Consider the following 21544-nt stretch of genomic DNA (forward strand, 5'->3'; position numbering starts at 1 on the left):
GTCGAAAGATGACAGATCCTATGTGAAAGACAATTCCCCAACCTTAAAAGCTCTGTGTCATCGACAGTTGAGTTTTATACTCCTACGAATGTGTAAAGTTAGGGGAGGAGTTAGCGTCAGAAAATGTTTGCCCTTCAAGTAAAAAGAGCTCAATACTCAGCCGTGTGAGGGCGTTTTCCAGCACTCAGGCAAACAAGGGTCCGCCGCAGGGGACAAAACTTGCCAAAATGGCCGAATTTTTCCATTTATTTCTTCAAAGGAGAAGTTAGCGCTGTGGGACAGTGGTTAGGGTACCGGACTCACTATCAGAAGATGGCGAGTTCGAGACCCTCTAGGTCCAAATTAACCGAGTCACTGTCAAAGGACAATGAGTTAAAGAGTCCAGCACGGTATTGTGCCCCTGAGCAAGGCACTTTACTCCTCATTGGTCCATTGGGTGCTGGGTTATGGGTACCTCATCCTGTAATTGGATTGGGTTCGTCTGTTGGATGAGTAATACAATTTTAAAAGAAACGGGAATTCCGGTTCGCTTTTTCTGGAGACAAAGTCGATCTCACTAGTGTGAAGCAGTGCCGTTCTGAAGATACACGTTTTTTAATTCAGACATAGAGAATATGCATACCACACATCGGCTGCCGTGTATCAGGTGTGTCGACCCACACGCGATTGTGATTTGAACGGTATTGGGGACGATTGATGGTCTGTGGGTATAGTGACCTATTTTCCCGTCACTATACACCACAAAGTCATCGGTCAATACCAGTCATGGCAGGATACTAACGTGAAGCTCTAACAAATTTCTCTAAAATAGCAGCTCCCTTACACGAGCTACCAGAGAAGCAAACCATTTTTTCTTAGTCGGAGGTTTTTGAGTATGCTTTTCAAACTATCAAAAAGGAAACTCACAAATGACCCAGTCACTCTGGCATTTCCTAACTATGGTTAGCCGTTTTATACTGATGCTAGCGACCTTGTTTTTATTCTGAACCAAAGGTCAGGACAAACTACGTATCATTGCATATGGGGCAGAACACTTTGCGAGCGTGAAATGCGTACTCTATCGGGGACTCAAGAGTTGTTGCCTGTCCTTCACTATATACAAAAATTCATGCGATACATATTTATATTGAAAGAAATTCACTGTCTATACTGATCATGCGAATTTAGTTTAATAAATACGGATTTAATATTTTTGCTGAAAGAAAATTTACTATTTAATGAGCCCTCGCCAATGTCACATTGATATCATAGCAAGAGTTTCAGAGAACCCTACATTCTAAAATGTACTACTTGACAGTTTTTACAAGGATTCATTATGTGACAATATTTGACGAGGACATTGTAAGGGAAAGTCACTATTTTCTATTTTTTCAATTGTTATTCAGGCAATCAGTTCGCCTTTTCACAGGAAAAAAGTGACAATGGTCTTGTGTTGTTTAAAATGTGCGGCCTTTGTGAATTGTGGTCCTAGGGAGCCGATATTATTTACGGCTTATGGGGTCAGAGGAATGTGACGCGGGGGGGGGGGGGAGTTCAATAACAAAATTGAAAACTTCGAGGGGGTTGTTCAAAATGTTGAGAGGGAGAAGGGGGTTACTCAATTTTCTGTGCGAAATAGATTGAAGCACCTCTCAGATTGCACCATTTTACACATGAAGTTCTCAAAATTTTCGGTGCGACGGGGGACACCTCCTCCCGTGCTCTCCCTATGGATGTCCTAACAGTTTTACTAGTAAAACAAAAATTAAAAACTCCTCTCATATTCTATCAGACTGCACCATTGCACAAATTAATTTCTGAAATTTTCGCAGGATCTAGGGCAAAACTGAACTGTTGGGAATTCATTCTTTATTATCACAGAAACAAATATTTTAATTGACTTCAGTTTAATAACCATTTTGACATTTAACCATACCGTATTCACGCTTTTCGTTAAAAGCTAGCAGCTGCAGAAATGAAACAAGAAGTCACAGATTTTCCATCACTGCATATTCTTTAGTCTTCAATCTCTGGCAAACTGAGAACTGTTTTTCACAAAATGTATTGTCACTGTTTTGTTGTTGAATATTGTGACTCAAACACTGAATATGCAAAATCTGTAATAAAAATATCAGTGTTCAATGTCATTTTCAAACAATTTTACCGAGTGCAAACACCTCTCAGATTGCACCATTACACACATCAATTTCCCAAAAGTTTCGATACAAGAGGGGGACACCCTCTCTCGTGCTCTCCCCCTTGGGGTGTTCTAACAGTTTTACTTAGTAAAACGAAAACCAAATTTAAAACACCTCTTAGATTGCACCAGAGTGCACCATTTCACACATCAATTTCTCATCATTTTCCATGCAAGATGGGCAAGAAACCACTCTCATGCTTTACCCTCAGCCTCTCGCGTGTTCTCCCCTCCTTGTACTTTCAAATTCTGCCCAGTAAATTTTCCTAGTGAAAACCCTTTAATGATACCCATCCAAATTGAACAGTACTATATGGTTGGATACTGGTTATAGCGTGAGCTTTTATATCTGTATTTTGTTGTCACTTTGAATTTCATTTTGCTAGTTTCACCTTTTTCAACCGGCATCACATAACCGATGATAATCTAGTAGGGTACATCAGGATTTGAATGGTGTTTACTATTGCTGTATTTTTGTAATTTTTTTACAAATACATGTATTTTGGTATTTTACTTTTCTAAGTGGGTGGGGGCAGTCAAAATTTCTGAGTTAGAGAGAGGGGGGTTACGCAAATTCATCATGGTTGGCAGGGGGTTAGTGGAAATTTCGGAGTGTCCGATGAAATTCCTCCGACCAAACGGGAATAAATAATGATGGCTCCCTAGGCAGTAATTCATACTTTGGAGCCGGACCTAGGACTATTTGGAGTTGAAATTATAAGGAGAACCTCTTTTTGGTTGGGGAAAGAGGAATTTTCGTGAATGACAATATACCTACCCCCTTTCACCGAGGACTGTTTGGGAATATAGTATAAAATATAATGTTTTGCTACATGGGCAGAATGCGTGCAGCAGCATTTGATACTTTGGACTGACATTGATTAACCGTTTGAATGGAATTTTAAGCTTCACAGCTGACAGTTGAATTGTCAAAGTACCACAAACAGCTGTCGAAGATTGTTATCTGTATACCTTTTTAGAAATTACCTTGTGATTATTTTTTTAACAGACATAGAAAGAAAACTTGAATTAATAATGCATCACTACAGCAGACAAAATTAATTAAAATGTTACCAGTTCAGTGTGAAGTGCCTGATAGCTGGCACGTAGAATAAAATATGCTTTGAAATTTCACTACATATGCTACCACGATTACAAAGTAAATGAAAGTATATTGATTATATATCATCATTCATATAATAGTCTATTTGGAGCACATTCACTGAGCCTGAGTTTTGTCACGTGAATTGAATTCTGGATAAAAGCTCCTTGCTTTGCTCATTTTCGGCCATAGAGGACTCCCCGCCTCTGCTTGTGGTATGTTTATTGACAGCAATTTCTGTTCGGGTAAAACTTCTAGGCATGCGCTCTTTACAGGCAATTTCGTGTGGTGCAGAGATACAACCCCTCTTGTTGATGCACCGAGACTGGAAATACTGCATGGCCTACCAAACTCAAGTTATTATAGAGATTAACATCACAGTTCTACCTTACAAAAAGGTAACTTATCAATAGTTAAGCGATGCTTAGCAATTAAACTATCCATCATTAGTGGATATCGATTTTCAAAAGGTGTACACCAGCGATGAAGACGCAAAGGTATACCTTTGTCAGCGTATAATTTTGACTTATGTGACAGGTTCAGAGGTTCTACAGAACTAACCACAGTAGACCAGAGGAGAGTCTAGATCTCCACAGTCGAAGGCACTTCCCATGCTGTACAAGATCACGGAAAACCCGTCTTGCCAAAATCTTCTGTTACTCGACTCTCGTGTATCTTCGACCACGTAAAGTGACACTCATTGCGTAAATTTCTGAATGTTCCTTTCAAGTCTTTGAAGTTCACTTTCTACTAGTATTGTGATATATCGCGTTGTTGGTGGACATAAGTTTTGGCTAGGATCATCTTAGTAACGCCTGCAAGACGACTGCTAGAAGACTTTAGTCAGTCATTCGAAAACGGGTATTACTTAACGGCTGACACTGATTTGTGGAACGGAATGAACGAAACAAAACGGAATGGCTACATCAGATACAATGTGGCAGCATTTTTTTTCGACTTAAGCTCGTGAAACAAATTATTTTTTTCTACACAAATGAAGGCAATGCAAAATATTTCATTTGTTCTCAAAATGAAGTACACTTCATATTTTGTGCATGTCAAAGTCCATTAATGCAACCTGTAATCTTTAAGGGTGCAGAATTTTACACATCTAACCCCTTCCCATGTTAGAACATTTTGAAATATACAGATCTCAAAGCTGCATTTTCATGAACTTTAAACTTTATTAGCTTCACCAATTATATGCTGTATTAAAATTTCTGTTTACATAATTCTGTATCCATTCTTGAAATGTTAGACAGCAAACGTCCAAATAGTAAACTATTATGGAGGGGGCAAAATTAATTTGGTAATTATGAATATAGTACACGAATGTAAAGAGATCAACTGAAACATAGACGTTGAAATATGAACTTTCGACTTAGAGTTATACATCTTGATTGACTCAACCAAAGTTGACGAAACTTGCTATTTACATGTAAGGTACTATGATACAACATTGTTGAAAGCCATTAAGCATTTTTACTCAAGCCTATACTTAATTTGCATATTTAATGAACTTTCCTAATAAGAGATATATATCTTGAGTGCCTTGGCCAAAGTTGACGAAACTTGCTATGTATATGTAAGATACTATGGTACAGCATTATAGAAAGTAATTAAGCATTTTTACAAAAGACAATTCCTAATTTGCATATTTAATGAACCTTCCTAATTAAGGTTATATATCTGGATTGACTTGCTCAAAATTGACAAAACGTGCTATGTACATTGAAGATACTACGATGTAACATTATTGAAGTCATTTAGCATTTTTATTTTCGGTAATTACTTATTTGTGTGTTTAACGAACTTTCATAATTAGAGATGTATATCTTGATGGACTTGACCGTAGTTGACGAAACGTGCTATGTATGTTGCAGATACTATGATATAATATTACATAAAACCAGTTTTGATTTTTATGAGCATCTAATTACTAATTTGCATATTTAAACTTTTCTAATTAGGAATGTCTTGATTGACTTCATTAAAGTCAATGAAACCTTTTATGTACATTGAAGAAAGACGATAAAATACTAATGAAAGTTTTTCAGCATTTTTACATCACCAACTTACTAATTTGCATTTCCCATTTAGTGATATAAGACTTGACCGACTCTAAAAAGTATACGAAACTTGATATATAAATTGATGAGACAATTAAGGGAAAGACATTTGCAGTTTCTTGTCAACTAATAATGAGCTTTCACAGTTCGGCATTTATAGCTTGAAGAACTTGACCAAAAGCAATTACACTAGCTATATTAAGTGATGATACAATGACAGCAGACAAAGAAATTAAGTATTTTTATTTCAGCTAATTACATATCTATATACGTCATGACCTTACGTAATGATGTTGACCATAACACTTTCAATGAAGTTGCGAACATTTCGGCAAAAGTTTAAATTCACAGACAAATGCAATATATACTGAAATAATCGCAATCATACCAATCCATAATCCAATAACACTAGGTCAGAATTTGTAAGACAATTCTACACATTACCAAATTTGAAGTAATATTATTTTTGACACCATTCAGAAACACTAGCTTTGAGTGACCCGGACTTCAAGGAAAAAGATTCTACCTTCCTGACACGTAATGATCACTACACAAGTATTGTGCGAAGATCTGTCCTCCTTGTGAAGAAATTAAAAGAACTGAATTTGACAGATGTGTCTGATAGGGACATCTTCAGAGGGTGAGCAAGTATTGCTGCAGAACTTAAAACAGATAATACAAGTATTTTATCATTAAACACCCTTTTTGCTACTTTTAATTTTGGTTTGCAACTTCCCAAAATAAGCTCTGAGATATTTACATGTCGTGGAGATACTCAAGACTTTTTGGCCAAGTTCAAAAGGTGTCTTCCCATTCAGATATTTGACAATAAGAGTACACACTCGTCATTTTTAGTCTTTTGCATATTTATCAAGTACATATATTTAGCTCCCTTCTCTATATAACCACAGAGAAGCATAGACAGAGTCGCAACGCTTGCATGCCTTTTGTTCCATGGTCGTCTCGGTAGACTATTGGCTTTTCATATTAAAATGAGCTTCAAATGTGTTAAACTTTTTGGAGGCTTTGTTTGTGGTTGATAATTACACGAGATTATGCGAAAAATACGACGAGATTGCATCGTACTGCCAGTCGCGTAGCAACCATAGTTACTTTGTGAGCTCTCAGGCCAGAAACACTGCTTCACGCCAATCAAAACATAACACGCCAGCAGTTTCATAAACATGTCCTTCCTTGACGCACGTGTAAAAGACGGTATGACTGACCGTAAACCATTGAGTAAAACCAGACAGTATCGATAAAAGACTTTGAAAATTGGTTCAAACACACTCATTATATATTCATAAAAATATGAGAGGAATTTTTAAAACGATAAAACTCACTTTCCTGAAGCGCAAAACACTCCCGTTTTCGCCAGCACGTCAATTGCGCTCAGCACCACACAACAACAACAACAACAAAACTTTGCCGAACATACTTTTGCTTAACAATTGGCGAAAATCCGAAAATTACCGAAGGATGCATGGTCGGCACTCTTCGGAAAAGAGAGGCGAGAGCAACTTGAGGGGAGGCGAACATGGATGGGTCACGTAACCGCTTCACGCCTTAAACAATACCCGTTGCGACTCTGTCCATGTTTCTCTGTGATATAACTAAACAGTATATTAGCAAAATATCAAATTTGATCAAAAGTAACCTATATTCATTCATACAAGCATACATTCATCAGATTTTATCAGTTTAGTTAATCTCAGTGTTTCGTCTACTAATAATTTTCTCTGCTGTTGCAGTAAATTTGGGAATTTCCAGGAATTTCTTTCAATCGGCCCTGTACTTGTGTACCATGTTGAATTATCTTGCCTGATAGAAAACTTCCCTAAATCCGTTTGAATGTCACTTAAGTTTTTAGAGGGGACTCTGCTACTTGCTGTGTCATCAATGGCACATGCGTTTACAAGTTTGTTTGTTGCCTTCAATTAGAGCGGCTCTACGTGGGGAATATAGTATCTACATGATTCATGATATTGCGATGATACCTATGATACAGACACAAGCAGATGAAACTCAGAAAAGAAAATGGCTACAAAAGGCATTGAATTATGAAATCATTGGCACCTACCTGCAAACAGAACTTGGACATGGTAAGTTCTGAGTAGAAAATTGAAACAGTCACACCAAAAGTTTAGAAGACACCTCACACGTTCATGATTACGAAATCATTTGCACCTATACCTACACAAAGAACTTAGAAATGGTATATTCAGAATGCAAAATTAACATATGCACTATTAAAATGTTCCAAAATGTGTACGTATCAAGAACAGTTCAAACAATTTTAATTGTACATAATGAATCATACTTATATCTACTGGAATTACCAACATAGACGTTAAATTTACTTGTATGTATAGGCGGCATTGTTATTGATGGCTGATTATTTCATAAACACCGTATGCATGGAGAGTGATCAATCTATCCAATATTATGAACAAAGTTACATAAACATATACAGTGACCAGCAATTCAAAAAACCTCAAATTTGTTTTTTACTTATGTTGAACCTTATCATAATACAAACTCCTTCTGAATCTGTTTGGTCATATTTGTTCTGCTCCACAAACTGTCATTTTCCTGCAACTTTCTTCCTTCTAACAGTTAGTAGTTTTACTTTCTTCGACCAGGTACATTCATCCGTGGTCTGGAGACAACGGCAATCTATGACCCAAGCACCCAAGAATTTATCATAAATTCGCCAACGTTCTCTTCTATGAAATGGTGGCCTGGATGTAGTAAGTGACACTACACTTGTGTAATAAACACGATTGGAACTAATTTGGGATAATTGGATGGTGAAATAATGTCGATTTAATCTGCAAATGTAACCTCATCCACTTTTCTTTTTAAGTTACACACTTGCGTTTATGAGTTATTTGTAAAATTGCAACATTCAGCCAAAGGGAACCTAACAATTTTGACAAACCAAAAAATGTGAAGATCCAATTATCCCAAATTAGGTCCAATCGTGTTAATATTATATATTGTAAGTTTCAGGTGGTTGGTGGAAGGACACAACCCTTTGTTTTTATATGCAAACCTTTTGATTTCATGATTCCATCAAATATGGATGCCAGGCAGCATTTTTTTTGAATTTTTTTCGTGCTTTATTTGATTATGACATGCCTAGACAGATTCGTTTCAACTTCAGTGAAGTCGGTGAAAGGACGTAACCATATCTCATAATATGCATGTCAGTTTGTTTCATAGCTGACAGGTGGCTATTTTGTTTCAATTTTTCATGTCTAGGGGTGTAAGTAAAACGTGCCTTGACCGATTTATTTAAAAATGGTTCCAGGACATAACTGTATGTCGTACATATGCAAGTTTCTTTAGTCTTTAGCAGTTCGGGTCATTTCCAAATTGGCGACTCATTATGATAATGTATTCCGACGTTTAGCCAATTATCGACCAGATTACGCCATTAATAAAGTACAGGTAACGCGTGGTCACAAATTATGCGCCGAGCGGGATCGGCATATTTTGGCCATTTATTAAGCCTCTGTCTTATGAATTTCGACCAATTTTGACTGTCAACATAATCCATGTGTTCTGCAGAACATCATGGCTGACAACGAGTCTGATAAGTAAAAAAAGTGTCCGAAATATTTACGATTCATTTCTTTCCCCAGTTTATCGCTTTCTCTCAGGTACCGAGAATCATTTTACAGATGTTCGTCATGTCTATTAGATATACTGGTTTCAAGGGTATTCGTGTAGGTACGCGTACGGCATCTTAGAAGTAAGAGCAATGTCAGATCTTTAAAATGATACCTATGTTGTGGTTGTCCGACGCAGACTTCAAATGGTATAAGATTTTGAAAATGTGTTGACAGAGCGGTCGCACAACTATTCGACTCCATGACAGAATACTGTAGAATTTTTGATCGCTGCCATCTCGGATACAAATGGGGGTTTCTGAGTTTCGTTTCGTTTCGTTTCTCTTAATAGCATAGGCCTTTCTGAACGATCAGTGAAAGTTCACGATTTATATATCGCAGGTTTTCAGGCAAGAGTCCGGGGATTACAGCAATATATGGGGTTTGGTTGTCTTAGCCAGACTGACAATGGTACGAGATTTTGAAAATGTGTGTTGAGACTGACAGAATGGCCACACAACTGTTCGACATTATTACAAATACGGCGAAATTAATTGTTATTTCACAAACGACATCCGTATGCCCATAAAATGTGGAACGACAAGTGTTTTGGCAAAACCCCTCTTTCAAAACTGACAGTATTTATTATACGGATCTACGATAATACCCGAAAAAGTTATGTGAATGGTGCAGCGGGGAAGTATGTAGCAAGATAGAGTTCAACACAGTATGGCGTACGTAACCATGGACGCATGTGGAGGTTGCCAGGAAAACAATTTTTACTCATGGCGCGTTGGCCGCTGATTGGCTTATGATAGGAGAAAAAGTATTATGGTATAGCTTCGCCAATTTTGGAAATGACCCGGACTGTTTAGTGATACAATCAAATACAGCCAACAGATACCTATGTCTATGTGATTTTCTCACATTTAGAGCCATTAAACAGACAAAGAGGTACTAAGATCAATGATCTATGACATATACATGACCATAAATTTGTGTTAAGATACAATCCAATATAGCTGCCAGGTAGCTTGCTTTATTATGATATTTTCCAGGGCCACTAATATCTAACTCGACGTTTTTATAATGATACTTTATGATGACAAACACAAGCTTATCAATTTTGGTCATGGCAGGATCCAAGGTGGATGCTAGGCTGAAAGTTTGTTATGACGTTTTCATGTCCACAACCATTACTGAAACGTTAATACACCGATTCCATAAACACAATGACATTTGACTATTATTTTTATATGAACACCAGTCTGCTCCTGGTACAATAATTGCACGAAATTAAAACAAGAAACTGTCGAAATAAAAACAGGAATTAAAAGCCCTCAAAAATATGATCCTGTGAGGACTATGTCATCAAGTGTGACTTGTTATTGTAACCCCCGCATCCATTGTGATGACTGTAATCCTTTATAGCTTTCAGTGGACATATAAATGTGGGTAAACAAGCTAAAGGGCTTATTAGCTGTCCAATGTATGTCTGTCTGGTATGTCTGTCTGTCTGTCTGTCTGTCTGTCTGTAGGTCAGTCTGTCTGTCTGTCTGTCTGTCGGTCTGTCTGTCTGTATGTAGGTATGGGTGGATGGATGTATGATTGGATGTATGGAAGGATGGATGGATGAACATCTGTCTATTTGTAGCGAGGTAGGTTGGTTGGTAGGTAGGTAGGTAGGTACAAAGTATGTACACTATGCTAACTATTCTTGAAAATGATGGCACTTTTCAGCTTAAATTTTTGTGTGTAAATGTATTTGGTGGGAATAATGGGAAGTTTTCAGAAGTTCAATGTCATGATTCCTAAATATGCCAATGAGCTCAGTAAATGCAGACATGATTATATCTTTAATTGAAATCTACCAAAACTAGACTTGAAAGTTTTTTAAAAGACTAGTCCTACCGGATTGCATATCACAAGATAATTATACAAATGAGAAAATTAATTTAAACTAATTGCTAAAATCTTGAGCCTTAGGAATTTTAAATTTTGTAGGAAGATTTCTATTTTGATGCTGATTCAGGTTTGTTTAACTAAAGTTAATCACATGACTTATATGTAAATAGGCGTAATTATTGATTGAGCTGAATAGATTGTCAAACTGTACAACCACATAAGTCAATGAATGGCTCTATACTATCACTCTAAGAACTTTCTGGCTGGAAAGCTTAAGAGTGAAAAAGTACTCCCATTTATTTGTAGTATTTCCACAATGTCTTCAACCAAAAGCACACTGCCAGACATTTGTTGGTGATATTTTTATGTTCTGTACAAACTATGCTTCAAAGCATGTACTGACATATTTTACTATAGTGGGTAGGTCAGCAAACTGTTGTATATTGATGGCCCAGTTATATTCGCAAGGGAAGAAATATGGTCTGCATGCATTCATTGTGCAGCTGAGAAGATTTGACAATCATGAACTCTTACCAGGTACAGTATTTACATAATATTGTACCCACTCCTGGACCATAATGGACGAAAAGAAACTTTGCATGATATGATGTACCTTTGTGAATCCACGTGTGTTATGGAGTGCAAAGTTTGCTTGAGTCCATTATGGGCTTTGAGGTGGTACATAATTGTTATTATAGTTTTGGCAATGCCAGTGGATTTGTAGATGTAGGAAACATCTGGGGTGACAAGTTTGTATAATCAGATACATTATCAGTTGTAATCTTGGGGATGACGTCACAAATTCAGTTGTAGCGATATGACGGTACTATGATGATTTACAAATTGGTGGAGTTATTATGAAAGCAATTCTTGAAGTGTATGAACTAATTCTCAATGACATATCGGGGACTTCCATCAGTTGCTTAATTGTCAATTTTGGTTTAGGTACACACCTTTCGCCTTGTTGGCTGTATCTGAACATGTTGAAATTTGAATGGATTGGATAAGATTCTTATGACAAAACTCTACCATATTTCCTACTTTTTCCCCATTGATATTTTCTCCCATACTAGACAAACGGATTGTGTGACAACTTCCTCCATTATGTCATAGATTCTTGTACCTACAAGGTGTTAGTTTTCAATTCCACAGTGCTTTAGAAATTGTTGTGCAATGGATAACTTTATTTACTAGATTTTATCTTGCAATCTAAAATGTGAGCATCTTGCAAAGCTGGTGTACTGTTGCTTCATTTTTACAGTCTTTTTTTGGCTCATCACGTTGAAAACCTTAACAGACCTTTTTCCCACCTCAGTTTGGGTAAGCCAAATTTGATATTCAAAGAATCAGAGAATCGACAATCAAGATTCAAGTAAATTGTTGCATCAGATTCACATTCATGTCGATCATGTTGTCTAATCAGGGCTTCCAGTCAGTTTTCCATGATATAATTGGCTGTCAAAATGCTTTTCCTATGATGACACATGATCATATTTCCTATAAAACATGAGGGTGTATGACTTTAGGTAATATGCAAGTTACATGCTGGTATATTTAATTTTAATTATTGCCAGATTAAAGTACTGTTAACAACTTAAGAATTAATTTACAATTTCAGGTGTAACAACAGGTGACATTGGGCCAAAATTGGGCGTAAACAGCAATGATAATGGTTTTTGTAGATTCGACAATATGAGGATTCCAAGAGAAAATCTCCTGTCGAAATATTCAAAGGTAGTTTTACATAATAACATAATGCAACATTTGTAAATTACCTTATCAACGTTAACAGATACCGCTCAGTTACCCTGTACATGGCAAGTACCACATAATTAAGGATATTAAGTCTATATTGCTGCATGCAATTATTGTGTATGATATTGCAAGTTCTTTGTGTGCATTCTATGGCTATATATGCATTATCCCCAGTTATAGTAGAGGCATTGACTGCTTTACCAGTTGGCATAACTATTCAAGGGTGAAATCCGTGTTGGCGGTAATGGCACTGCCTGTTCATCAAGGAAAGCCACCCTAGGCTCAACCATTCAGAGAATATGCAAAATTTGCAAGCTCATTAAGCTGAGCTACCTCAGAATAATTGCAAGCATTGTTGGTTGGATAGATGGGAGGTTGTACTAGCTTAGAGGTGGGGGTTGGTTCTTTCGGCTTATGAGTATAATAAAGCTACACAGGGTGTCTTTACCTTGAGCAGCTTGTAAATCTCAAAGCTAGAAAGGGTTCTTGCCTTACGAGCTTGTAGGGTATAAAGGGTGTAAACCAATTGCAAACCTTGCAAGTTACACAGTGTGCGTATGCAATGTTTTAGAGTACCCTAGACTGAACGGTTGCGGCATAAAGGTATGACTACCATTGCACGCTTACATATCCAATGTTAACCTATCGGGCAGTTTTGGTTTCGCTATCTTAATACCAAATACAGCTGTCAAACAATAAACTACCGATGGCATTTTAGATGACTTTGCCATTTTGCCATTAACACACCAAGCTCCCAATACTTAAACCTCGAGACAAGCTAACCTCTTTCAGTTATTACAGCTTGGATAATTTTTAAGTATCCAAAAAGTTTAAGTAATATGAACTGATACACACGATTTTAACATAAGCTTCTCAGAAAAAAAATTAGTGAGTTATCTGTGCATGTACCTTGTCACCTTCCTCTTTATCTAGATTTTTTTTGCATCTGTTTTACTAGCTCAGGAAATGCCAGACCAAACGTTCAAAAACAAAATTTCGTGTAAACATCAATAACAATTTTGTATAGGAAATATTGGATATCAGGCATAACAAATGCATCATGCCACTCTATCTATGAGCTTCTGTACTATTTTTCAGATTGATCCAGATGGTACATACCATCCACCTATAAGTGACAAGATGGTCTATGCAGGGATGGTTTTGAGCAGAGTAAACACAGTTGTCTGGGCAGCAGGTCATTTGTCGTCTGGCTGCACCATAGCAATAAGATATAGCTGTGTAAGAAGACAAACTGAGTTACTTCCTGGGTAGGTGATAATTAGTTCATGCAAAGCAGGACTTCTAACCACATCCAACCCGTTATATCTAGCATGTGATGGTGCTCCATTCTATCTGAATTAACCGATTTCGTTACAATGGTGCAAGGATACGTAACCGTGTCCGAAATGCATGTAGATTTGGTTTACTATACAATATGCAGTTTAATACATTTTGTTTAGTCTCTCCATGTTGAAGGTTTGTGACCATAGCAACCTTCAGCAAAATACTGCTATGAAGTGCAAAAAATTGTCTCCAATCCACCCTTTTCTTGAAAATAAATGAGAGCAAGACAAACATGAATTTACCAATTAAAATCTGTTGACTAATTTGTAGGCCAGTGGAAGTTGCTTGTCAGAGAGTAATATATTCTTTCTAAACACAGACTAAGTGATGTTGAATATGGAAAGTCTCCGGTTCAAAGGAACCCAGTCACAACAATGGAAAAAACTACAGTATATATTGTCTCATCTGGAATTTACGATAAGTGTTTTGGCAAACCAGTCTTTCCGGTCGATGCCCAAGCCAATATGTGCTCACAGCTGTCAAAATAAGTGTAACTACTTTAGGACACATAGTGATCTGGGTTTTCAGAGGACGTGAAAGTCACAGGTTCAAGTAAAATATGCCAATTAGTGTGCAATCAATTATTGGAAAAAATATAGTCCCCAAAATGGTTGATATAGGCAACAGCTCACAAAAGTAAAGAAAAAATGGTTTTTCTCCTAAATATGGCACTAAACCCTATGTTTAAAATATTAGAGTATTTGTGTATTTGATGCTATATAACAAATTGTATTTCCCCATGTTGATAGTCCTGTAGTGTACTTGCATGTCCTATTTAGCCATATTATTCATTTTGGAGTTTCATTTTATAATTTCAAATATACACCGAAATAACAAGCAATTAGCCTATTAACAACATTGTTACTTCGGTGATAATAAGCTAAAATTATTACTTACAGGTTATTGACAAATTTCTTTGTCAGTTATCTTCAGAATTTTTAGGTAATTTGATTTACATCATTGCATTTTTTGAAGGTAACACTTAAAACGAGATTGATTTTAGCACATTGCGCATTGAATGGGAAAGATGCCAACAATGTGTTTTGTTTTGTCAAGGGAACACCGTTTTTAAAATCTTGATTAACAGATCTGCACCTACGCAGGCTTAGTTTGATCCGTGAAGATGTTCCCAGAGCAAGTACAGCGTGAGTTTGAAGGTCTTGTAGTAAATACATGAAGTGATCCCGAAAGTGTGCCAGAAAATCTTTTCGTTCCCTTATTTATATTAAGTGATTCTATACAGAAGATATAACAATCACAATTTGTATTGACATGATAATTGCTGTTCTAAAATATCTTACTCGTAGTAAACATGACTTTCTAGAAAGTTTTAAGCAAGACTAATTGAATTTCAGGTCACGATGGAGAAGCACATGACCTTCAGAATGTCCTAGAATAGTTTTTCTCAGGTCATGGGTTTTGAAGAATGACCTGCATAACAAGATTAACATATTTAGATCATATTTATTTTCACTCATGAATTGTCAGGTATGATGACATGCGACACAACGAGATAGAACATTGTGTAAGAGAGCTAATATACTTTCCAGAATGTTATTCCATTGCTCTCTGTGAAAATAAATATCCTTCTTAATGCTTTCTGTAATAATACTTATCGCAATTATTAACGGTGTGATTTTAAACTCAGCATAATTCAAAGTATTGTTGTGTGCCATAAATATCCGTTTTGTTCCGTTATGCTTAGTAATACCAGCGCTTCCAAAGTGTCATGTAGCTATGTAAACTGTCAGGCGTACAACTGTTTACAACATTACTACATATGTCTCCAATACAGCCGTAATATAATTATTCAATCACGTTGTCGATTCGTGATACGTGCTTTAATATGGACTCCAGTCTTACTAGATGAACAATATTTGTCTTTCTTCTGTGTGTATATGCTTCTTTTTAATTCCTTCGTAAATTTCCTGATAATTTTGAGTGATAATTTAACTGAAAACCTCACATGTAGGTGAAGGCTTTTAAGTTTGAAATAAATATATTATGGTTACAGTACTATGGAATCCTCAGTACAAATTGAACTTCTATAATACAGAGTGTGCTTATGCGCTATAATTGGGAGATTCTGAGAATAATTCTATCTTCAATAGCCAAATTTTCATCCATTTGCAAACATAGGATAATTAATTGAAGACTTAATACACCACTAGTTTGACATTAAAGAATGTGTGTATCTTATGTTTTCATCCCCAGGGGTGAAGAACCACAGATTATTGACTACCAGTCCCAGCAGTTGAAACTGTTTCCACAACTGGCAGCAGCATATGCTTTCATATTTGCTGCTCAAAATATTCATAGGCGATATGATCAGATTCAGTCTGAAGTGATGGTTGGTGATATTTCCAGTTTGCAGGAGGTGGGTATGTGTCACGTGCAGTTTTTGATAACAATATAGCAATTTTATTCTTTATAATACGGTGTATGTATTTGTGTGTGTTTCGTATGTAGCGTTTAAAAAATTGATAAGAGATCAATGTGAATTATTGCTATTTTGCCACAGTTACATGGCTTGTCTGCTGGTATGAAGGCATTCTCAAGCCTTGCTACAAACTTGGGGTTAGAGGTGCTGCGTTTGTCATGTGGCGGCCATGGCTACTCCCAGGCCAGTGGCTTTCCTCGAATTTATGGTGGTGCTACTGCACTAGTAACAGTAGAAGGAGAATACAGCGTACTCATGCTGCAGACAGCAAGGTAATGAAAAGGAAAACCTATATAAATGGGTGTTTTCCATGACAATATTAGTGTTTTCTGTACAAGATATACCAGCTTTCCGAAGTAACATGCTTTACAACGATTGTTAACAAACTCATCTTGCTGTAGATACTTCTATGTAAATATGTAAATGTTACCATGGAGATGACAGTTATAGTTTTTTAGATACATGTCATTGTCCTGCATTCCTGATGTTAACAGAAATTGTATCAAATTCCCAAATCTTTAGCTGTTAGAGATAGTTGGAGACATTTTTCCTACATGGAAGGTACACTACAGTCGATGGCAGTGTTGTTTTTTGCAGAAAAATGACTTGGTAATTTTGCATTATTTTCTCTGTAGGTATCTTGTAAAGTGTGTTGCCCAGGCTGCATCTGGTAATATATTGCCACATTCTATTGCCTACCTGACAACCGAACCAGAATCCAACTGTTCAGCAAAATCTGAAAATGACATACTTGATCTGGAGATCCTGGTTAATGCCTACAGACACAGGGCGCATAGGTTAGGAAACACTGATAATGTACCAAGACTGTCATTGCCAATAGTTGGTTTCTTAGAATTTCCCATCATGTTTTAAAAGAAGATGCACTCCTGATTTAAACAGACAATTTTCAAGAACTTACAATTTCGGTGTTTTCTGCTACAGGCGAGATCACTGTTGAGAGTACACAGGGGTAGCCTGAGTTCTCTCGAAAAAGACAGTCGAGAGTTGTTAAATCTAATTAGTTCACCCCATTTCTCTGCGTTCAAGTCCAACTTTGCCATGAACCCTTTCAGGCCTAAACCCATATATATAGGGGTATCTCTGGTAAGTTACCAGAAAGTCAGGCCTTAAAGGGTTCAATATAATGGGATTTGGCCAAATTAAGGCTGTGACAATTGGTTAAATCTGACTTAAATGCATATTATCTTATTACTGTTTGATAGGCTTGTGAATGAAGCCGCTGAACAACTGAAGGCCTGTCTGCTTTCTGGCAAGCCACAGCATGTGTCCTGGAATGAAAATCACATGGTTCTCATTAAAGCAGCAGATGTGAGTGAATCAAGCGTTTAACTCTACTGTCAGCGACGCAGAGTTTATCCAATAGGTGGATGTGTAGCATCACCCAGCGTTCCGTGTCTGCAATTTCCTGTTACATTCCAAGCTTGTCATTTAAAACAGCCAGCCATCAGATTTGTTACAGATTGTTATGAAATATGCAAATTTGTATTTTTGCGGCTAATTTTGCTATTTTTAGCAAAAATGTTCTCCTAAATGGCCGGTCTGACAGCTTTCATATATGGTATAGGTCCCTAGGGATGACCCTAATTAGATTTGTTCAAATTGTGATGAAATATGCAAAAAACTTGTTTCTCAAAACTAGCCATCTGATGGCTTTAATATTTACCAGGCATGTTATCAGGGATGACCTTAATGTGATATGTTCAAATTATGATGAAGTCGTTTGCTATCTTTAGTCAGGACATCTTGAGTTGAGTATCAAAGATTTCCACCTTTTTCATCAACATGTGTGACAAACAGTTATTCTCTACATAACACAGCTGAGCTGTAGGAGCCGTTACTTCACTTGTTAGTTTGTCCATAGACGCATGGTTCGTGTCTACTTGCAAGCTTTTCTTAGAGATACCTATAGACAGGCGAAGTGTTTCAAAGTTGGTATATTAGCATCACCCTTTGCTATACATATACATGAGGATTTGTCTTTGAATGCGATCCAATATGGCCACCGGGCAGCCATTGTATTCCAATTTTGATGTTCTAAGCCATACCACAAATATGCCTGAACAGATGTGTTTTAACTTGGATATGAAAACAAAATCCATGTCATATAAATTTGCATCTTCAATTTTTTTTGCTAAAAATGATCATATATAGCCGTCAGGCGGTCATCATGACTCAATTTTTGGATATTTGAGCTGTAACTTCAAGACATGCCCGAACTGATTTATTTAAAATATGGTACAAGGATATAACCCTGTCGTATAATGTGGCCGCCAGGCGGCATTTGTGTATATTAGATTTTTTCGTGTCCAGAGCCATTCTCAAAACACAGACGTACCTGAACCAAATGCATTCAAACTTGGTACGAGGACATTGTGTTTTTACATAATGACGTGGATACATAGATCAATGTGTGTCACGATACCCTCCAGCACGGCTGCCAAGACACATTGAATGGTATCATGACATGATCTTCACCAATCCATGAGCTACTTTCTATCATAAAATGAATATCCATTACATATGCATGGCATATTAGCCACTGAATTTGGATCTTTAATTCTATTTCTCTAAACTAACATCTATGAATGAAGTTTCATGGTTAAAGAAAATACATAAATGCACGATAAAATACAGAAAATTGCTTTATTGAAATAAAAGGAGTAACATAAAGTATTTGTAAAATACTCAAAATGCCACCGTTTTGTTTACATGCATGTCAAATACACCATGAAGATAACATAAATAACAATGAAAATGAAATGCAAAATTTCATCAGCAATGGCATTTCTTTATTGCAGGCACACTGTCATTACTACACTGTGATGAACTTTGTGCAGTATCTGCAATCAACAGAAATGTCAAAGCCTCTGAGAGATGTATTGACCAGATTGTGTCAGCTCTATGCCTTATATGGTATTGACAACAATGCTGGCGACCTTTTACAGGTATTTATTACGTTATATTGTAGAAGGGCACTGTGATCATTGTATGTTGAATTTCCATTGCCATATAGAGGATGAGGGTGGAAGAAGTGGTGGCAGGTGTACACAAGTAATGTGCCAATAAAACAAGTAGCTTTTCTTACTCACAACTACTTGAATAATGTGGGATGTTGTTGGTTATATTGCCTCTATTTCGTGAAAACTTTGAAAAAACAGATACTACAGTTTCTGGTTTCACTTTTGAAATTCGGAGGTACAGTCTCTTTAACTAGGATGTGCACATTTTGAGCCTACTCGCTTTTCATGTTAACATCAATACTATTGCTCATCTCAATACTACAAATATGAATGCATATCATTTACAATCTCATCACTCAGAACCTTGCACCATATCATCACTCAATACTAAGTAACACATCATCTCTCTTATAGGATGGCTATATGTCTGGGGAGCAGATCTCCATGGTTACAAACCAAGTAGCTGCATTGCTTGTAGCGATTCGTCCCAATGCTGTTGCCTTGGTAGATGCCTTTGATATTCCGGATGAGATGTTGGGATCCATACTTGGTAGATATGATGGGAATGTCTATGAGAACTTGTATAAATGGGCCAAGGAGTCACCACTCAATCAGACGGAGGTGAGAAATATTGATTAAAAGTCCTTGTTGTTTTTTTATAGTCTGTGGTACTTTCGAATTGTTTTCAAGTGGATAGGTGGAACCATAATGGGAAAAAAATCTGGTTAAAAGTTAACTTACAGTGATCTCATAAATTTTTCCGTCGCTCTTTATTTCCCCGCTGTGGAAATAAACACTAATTCAATGTTGTATTTAGGACGATAGCAGCGAAAAAAAATAAGTACAAAGAGAAACAGATATGAAAACTGGACAGAAAAAGAGAAGGTGGTAGAAAGTGGATTTTAAGCCATTTGCTAGTGTATCTTAGATCACCTACAAATTATTCTTGCGGTGCTTTCTGTATCTTGGAATAGTTTATTAAATGTTCAGCGTGATAAAAATAACGGCACAATGCCCATTTTCAAATAGTTAGAAACTGCCATCTGTGATAGAGGTGATAAAATTTGGATTTCATCTTTGTATTCCATGTAAGTGATTGTTAAATTCAAAAATATGCCATATTGAAACAGCAAGAAGCTGACATATATGAACAAGGTGATCAAATGTGGAAGTGTTTATATTAATGTATTAATGTTACTGTGACTTTACTGTTGATTTTGCTAAGAAAGCTGCCAACACAGGCTGTACTGAGTAAGTATGGATTTGTTGTTGTCTAGGTTCACCACTCCTACGATACATATCTCAAACCTCTGTTGCACCAAAGTCACATGGAGGCAAAGTTGTGATATCGAAATCCTGGAAACACTGAGACCATCTTACGTACGATATGGACTGTTCAGATGTCAAGACTTGCTGAATGACTGAAATTCCAGTGGAATAAAGAACTGATCATATGATAAAATGCACACTCATATAAACGCACGAAAGTCCTGTCAGGTTGAAGATTGTTAATCTTTCATTATCACATGTCTGTCAGAGAATGGCTCATTACAATTTTCGCAAAAATATTACAGAATTCAGAAAAATTGTTAGACAAGGGGACATAACCAAGTATGATGTTGGAGTGATGTGTTCAGAGGATTTACATCATACTTTGAATTGTGATCAAAGAAAGTCTCTACATTGATGAAGAAAAATTACAGAACAACTTCGGAGGTATGAATTTAAACTTGCCCACTTGCATAACCAAACTTAAGTTCTACGTAAAAAGAGACTTAAAGATTCATATTGTCAATAATGAATGCACATTAGAACTTTTATTGGCTTTGGCCCAAACTTGTTATAGTATCCAAAATAAAGTTCTGGTAAGATGGGAAAACACTGACCTATTTGTCTAAGTAACCTTAATGAATATCATCTGTGCAATGTACACAAGCAGAAATAGATGTTTATTGACAGGTATTATCCACTAGATTCATCTTAATTCGATAGTTTTCATTCCAGTTATCAAATTTTCAAGTGCAAAATCATTTTACTGCAAGTGTAAGATTACTTTCAATTTTCCATGTGAAATTAAGGCATCATGAGACTATATTGACATTTTTTCACAAAGTGCCTGTAACAAAATTCATTCTCTTTCTCTAAATTTGTAAAATGA

The 21544-nt window shown here is 36.6% G+C and overlaps 1 protein-coding gene across 1 annotated transcript; it reads left to right on the forward strand.

Annotated features, from left to right (window-relative positions):
* The first annotated feature begins 5828 nt into the window (after nucleotides 1-5828).
* Nucleotides 5829-21265, forward strand: LOC139115120 (peroxisomal acyl-coenzyme A oxidase 1-like). The gene is made up of 13 exons (XM_070677027.1): nucleotides 5829-5987; nucleotides 7289-7449; nucleotides 7990-8097; nucleotides 11284-11403; nucleotides 12485-12600; nucleotides 13720-13889; nucleotides 16180-16342; nucleotides 16487-16677; nucleotides 17041-17202; nucleotides 17629-17734; nucleotides 19225-19371; nucleotides 19801-20007; nucleotides 20664-21265. Exons 2-13 carry the CDS (start codon nucleotides 7320-7322, stop codon nucleotides 20730-20732), a joined length of 1689 nt encoding a protein of 562 aa, XP_070533128.1. The 5' UTR covers nucleotides 5829-5987; nucleotides 7289-7319; the 3' UTR covers nucleotides 20733-21265.
* The last annotated feature ends 279 nt before the right edge of the window (nucleotides 21266-21544 follow it).

The sequence above is a fragment of the Ptychodera flava genome, chromosome 17, assembly GCF_041260155.1.
Source record: "Ptychodera flava strain L36383 chromosome 17, AS_Pfla_20210202, whole genome shotgun sequence".
Classification (NCBI taxonomy): Eukaryota; Metazoa; Hemichordata; class Enteropneusta; family Ptychoderidae; genus Ptychodera; species Ptychodera flava.

Coding starts and splice junctions, on each gene's coding strand:
- LOC139115120 (XM_070677027.1), top strand. CDS start 7,320: ATGATTCATGATATTGCGATGATACCTATGATACAGACACAAGCAGAT. Junction 8,098..11,283: donor GAAATGGTGGCCTGGATGTA/GTAAGTGACACT, acceptor ATTTTACTATAG/TGGGTAGGTCAGCAAACTGT. Junction 13,890..16,179: donor CAAACTGAGTTACTTCCTGG/GTAGGTGATAAT, acceptor TTTCATCCCCAG/GGGTGAAGAACCACAGATTA.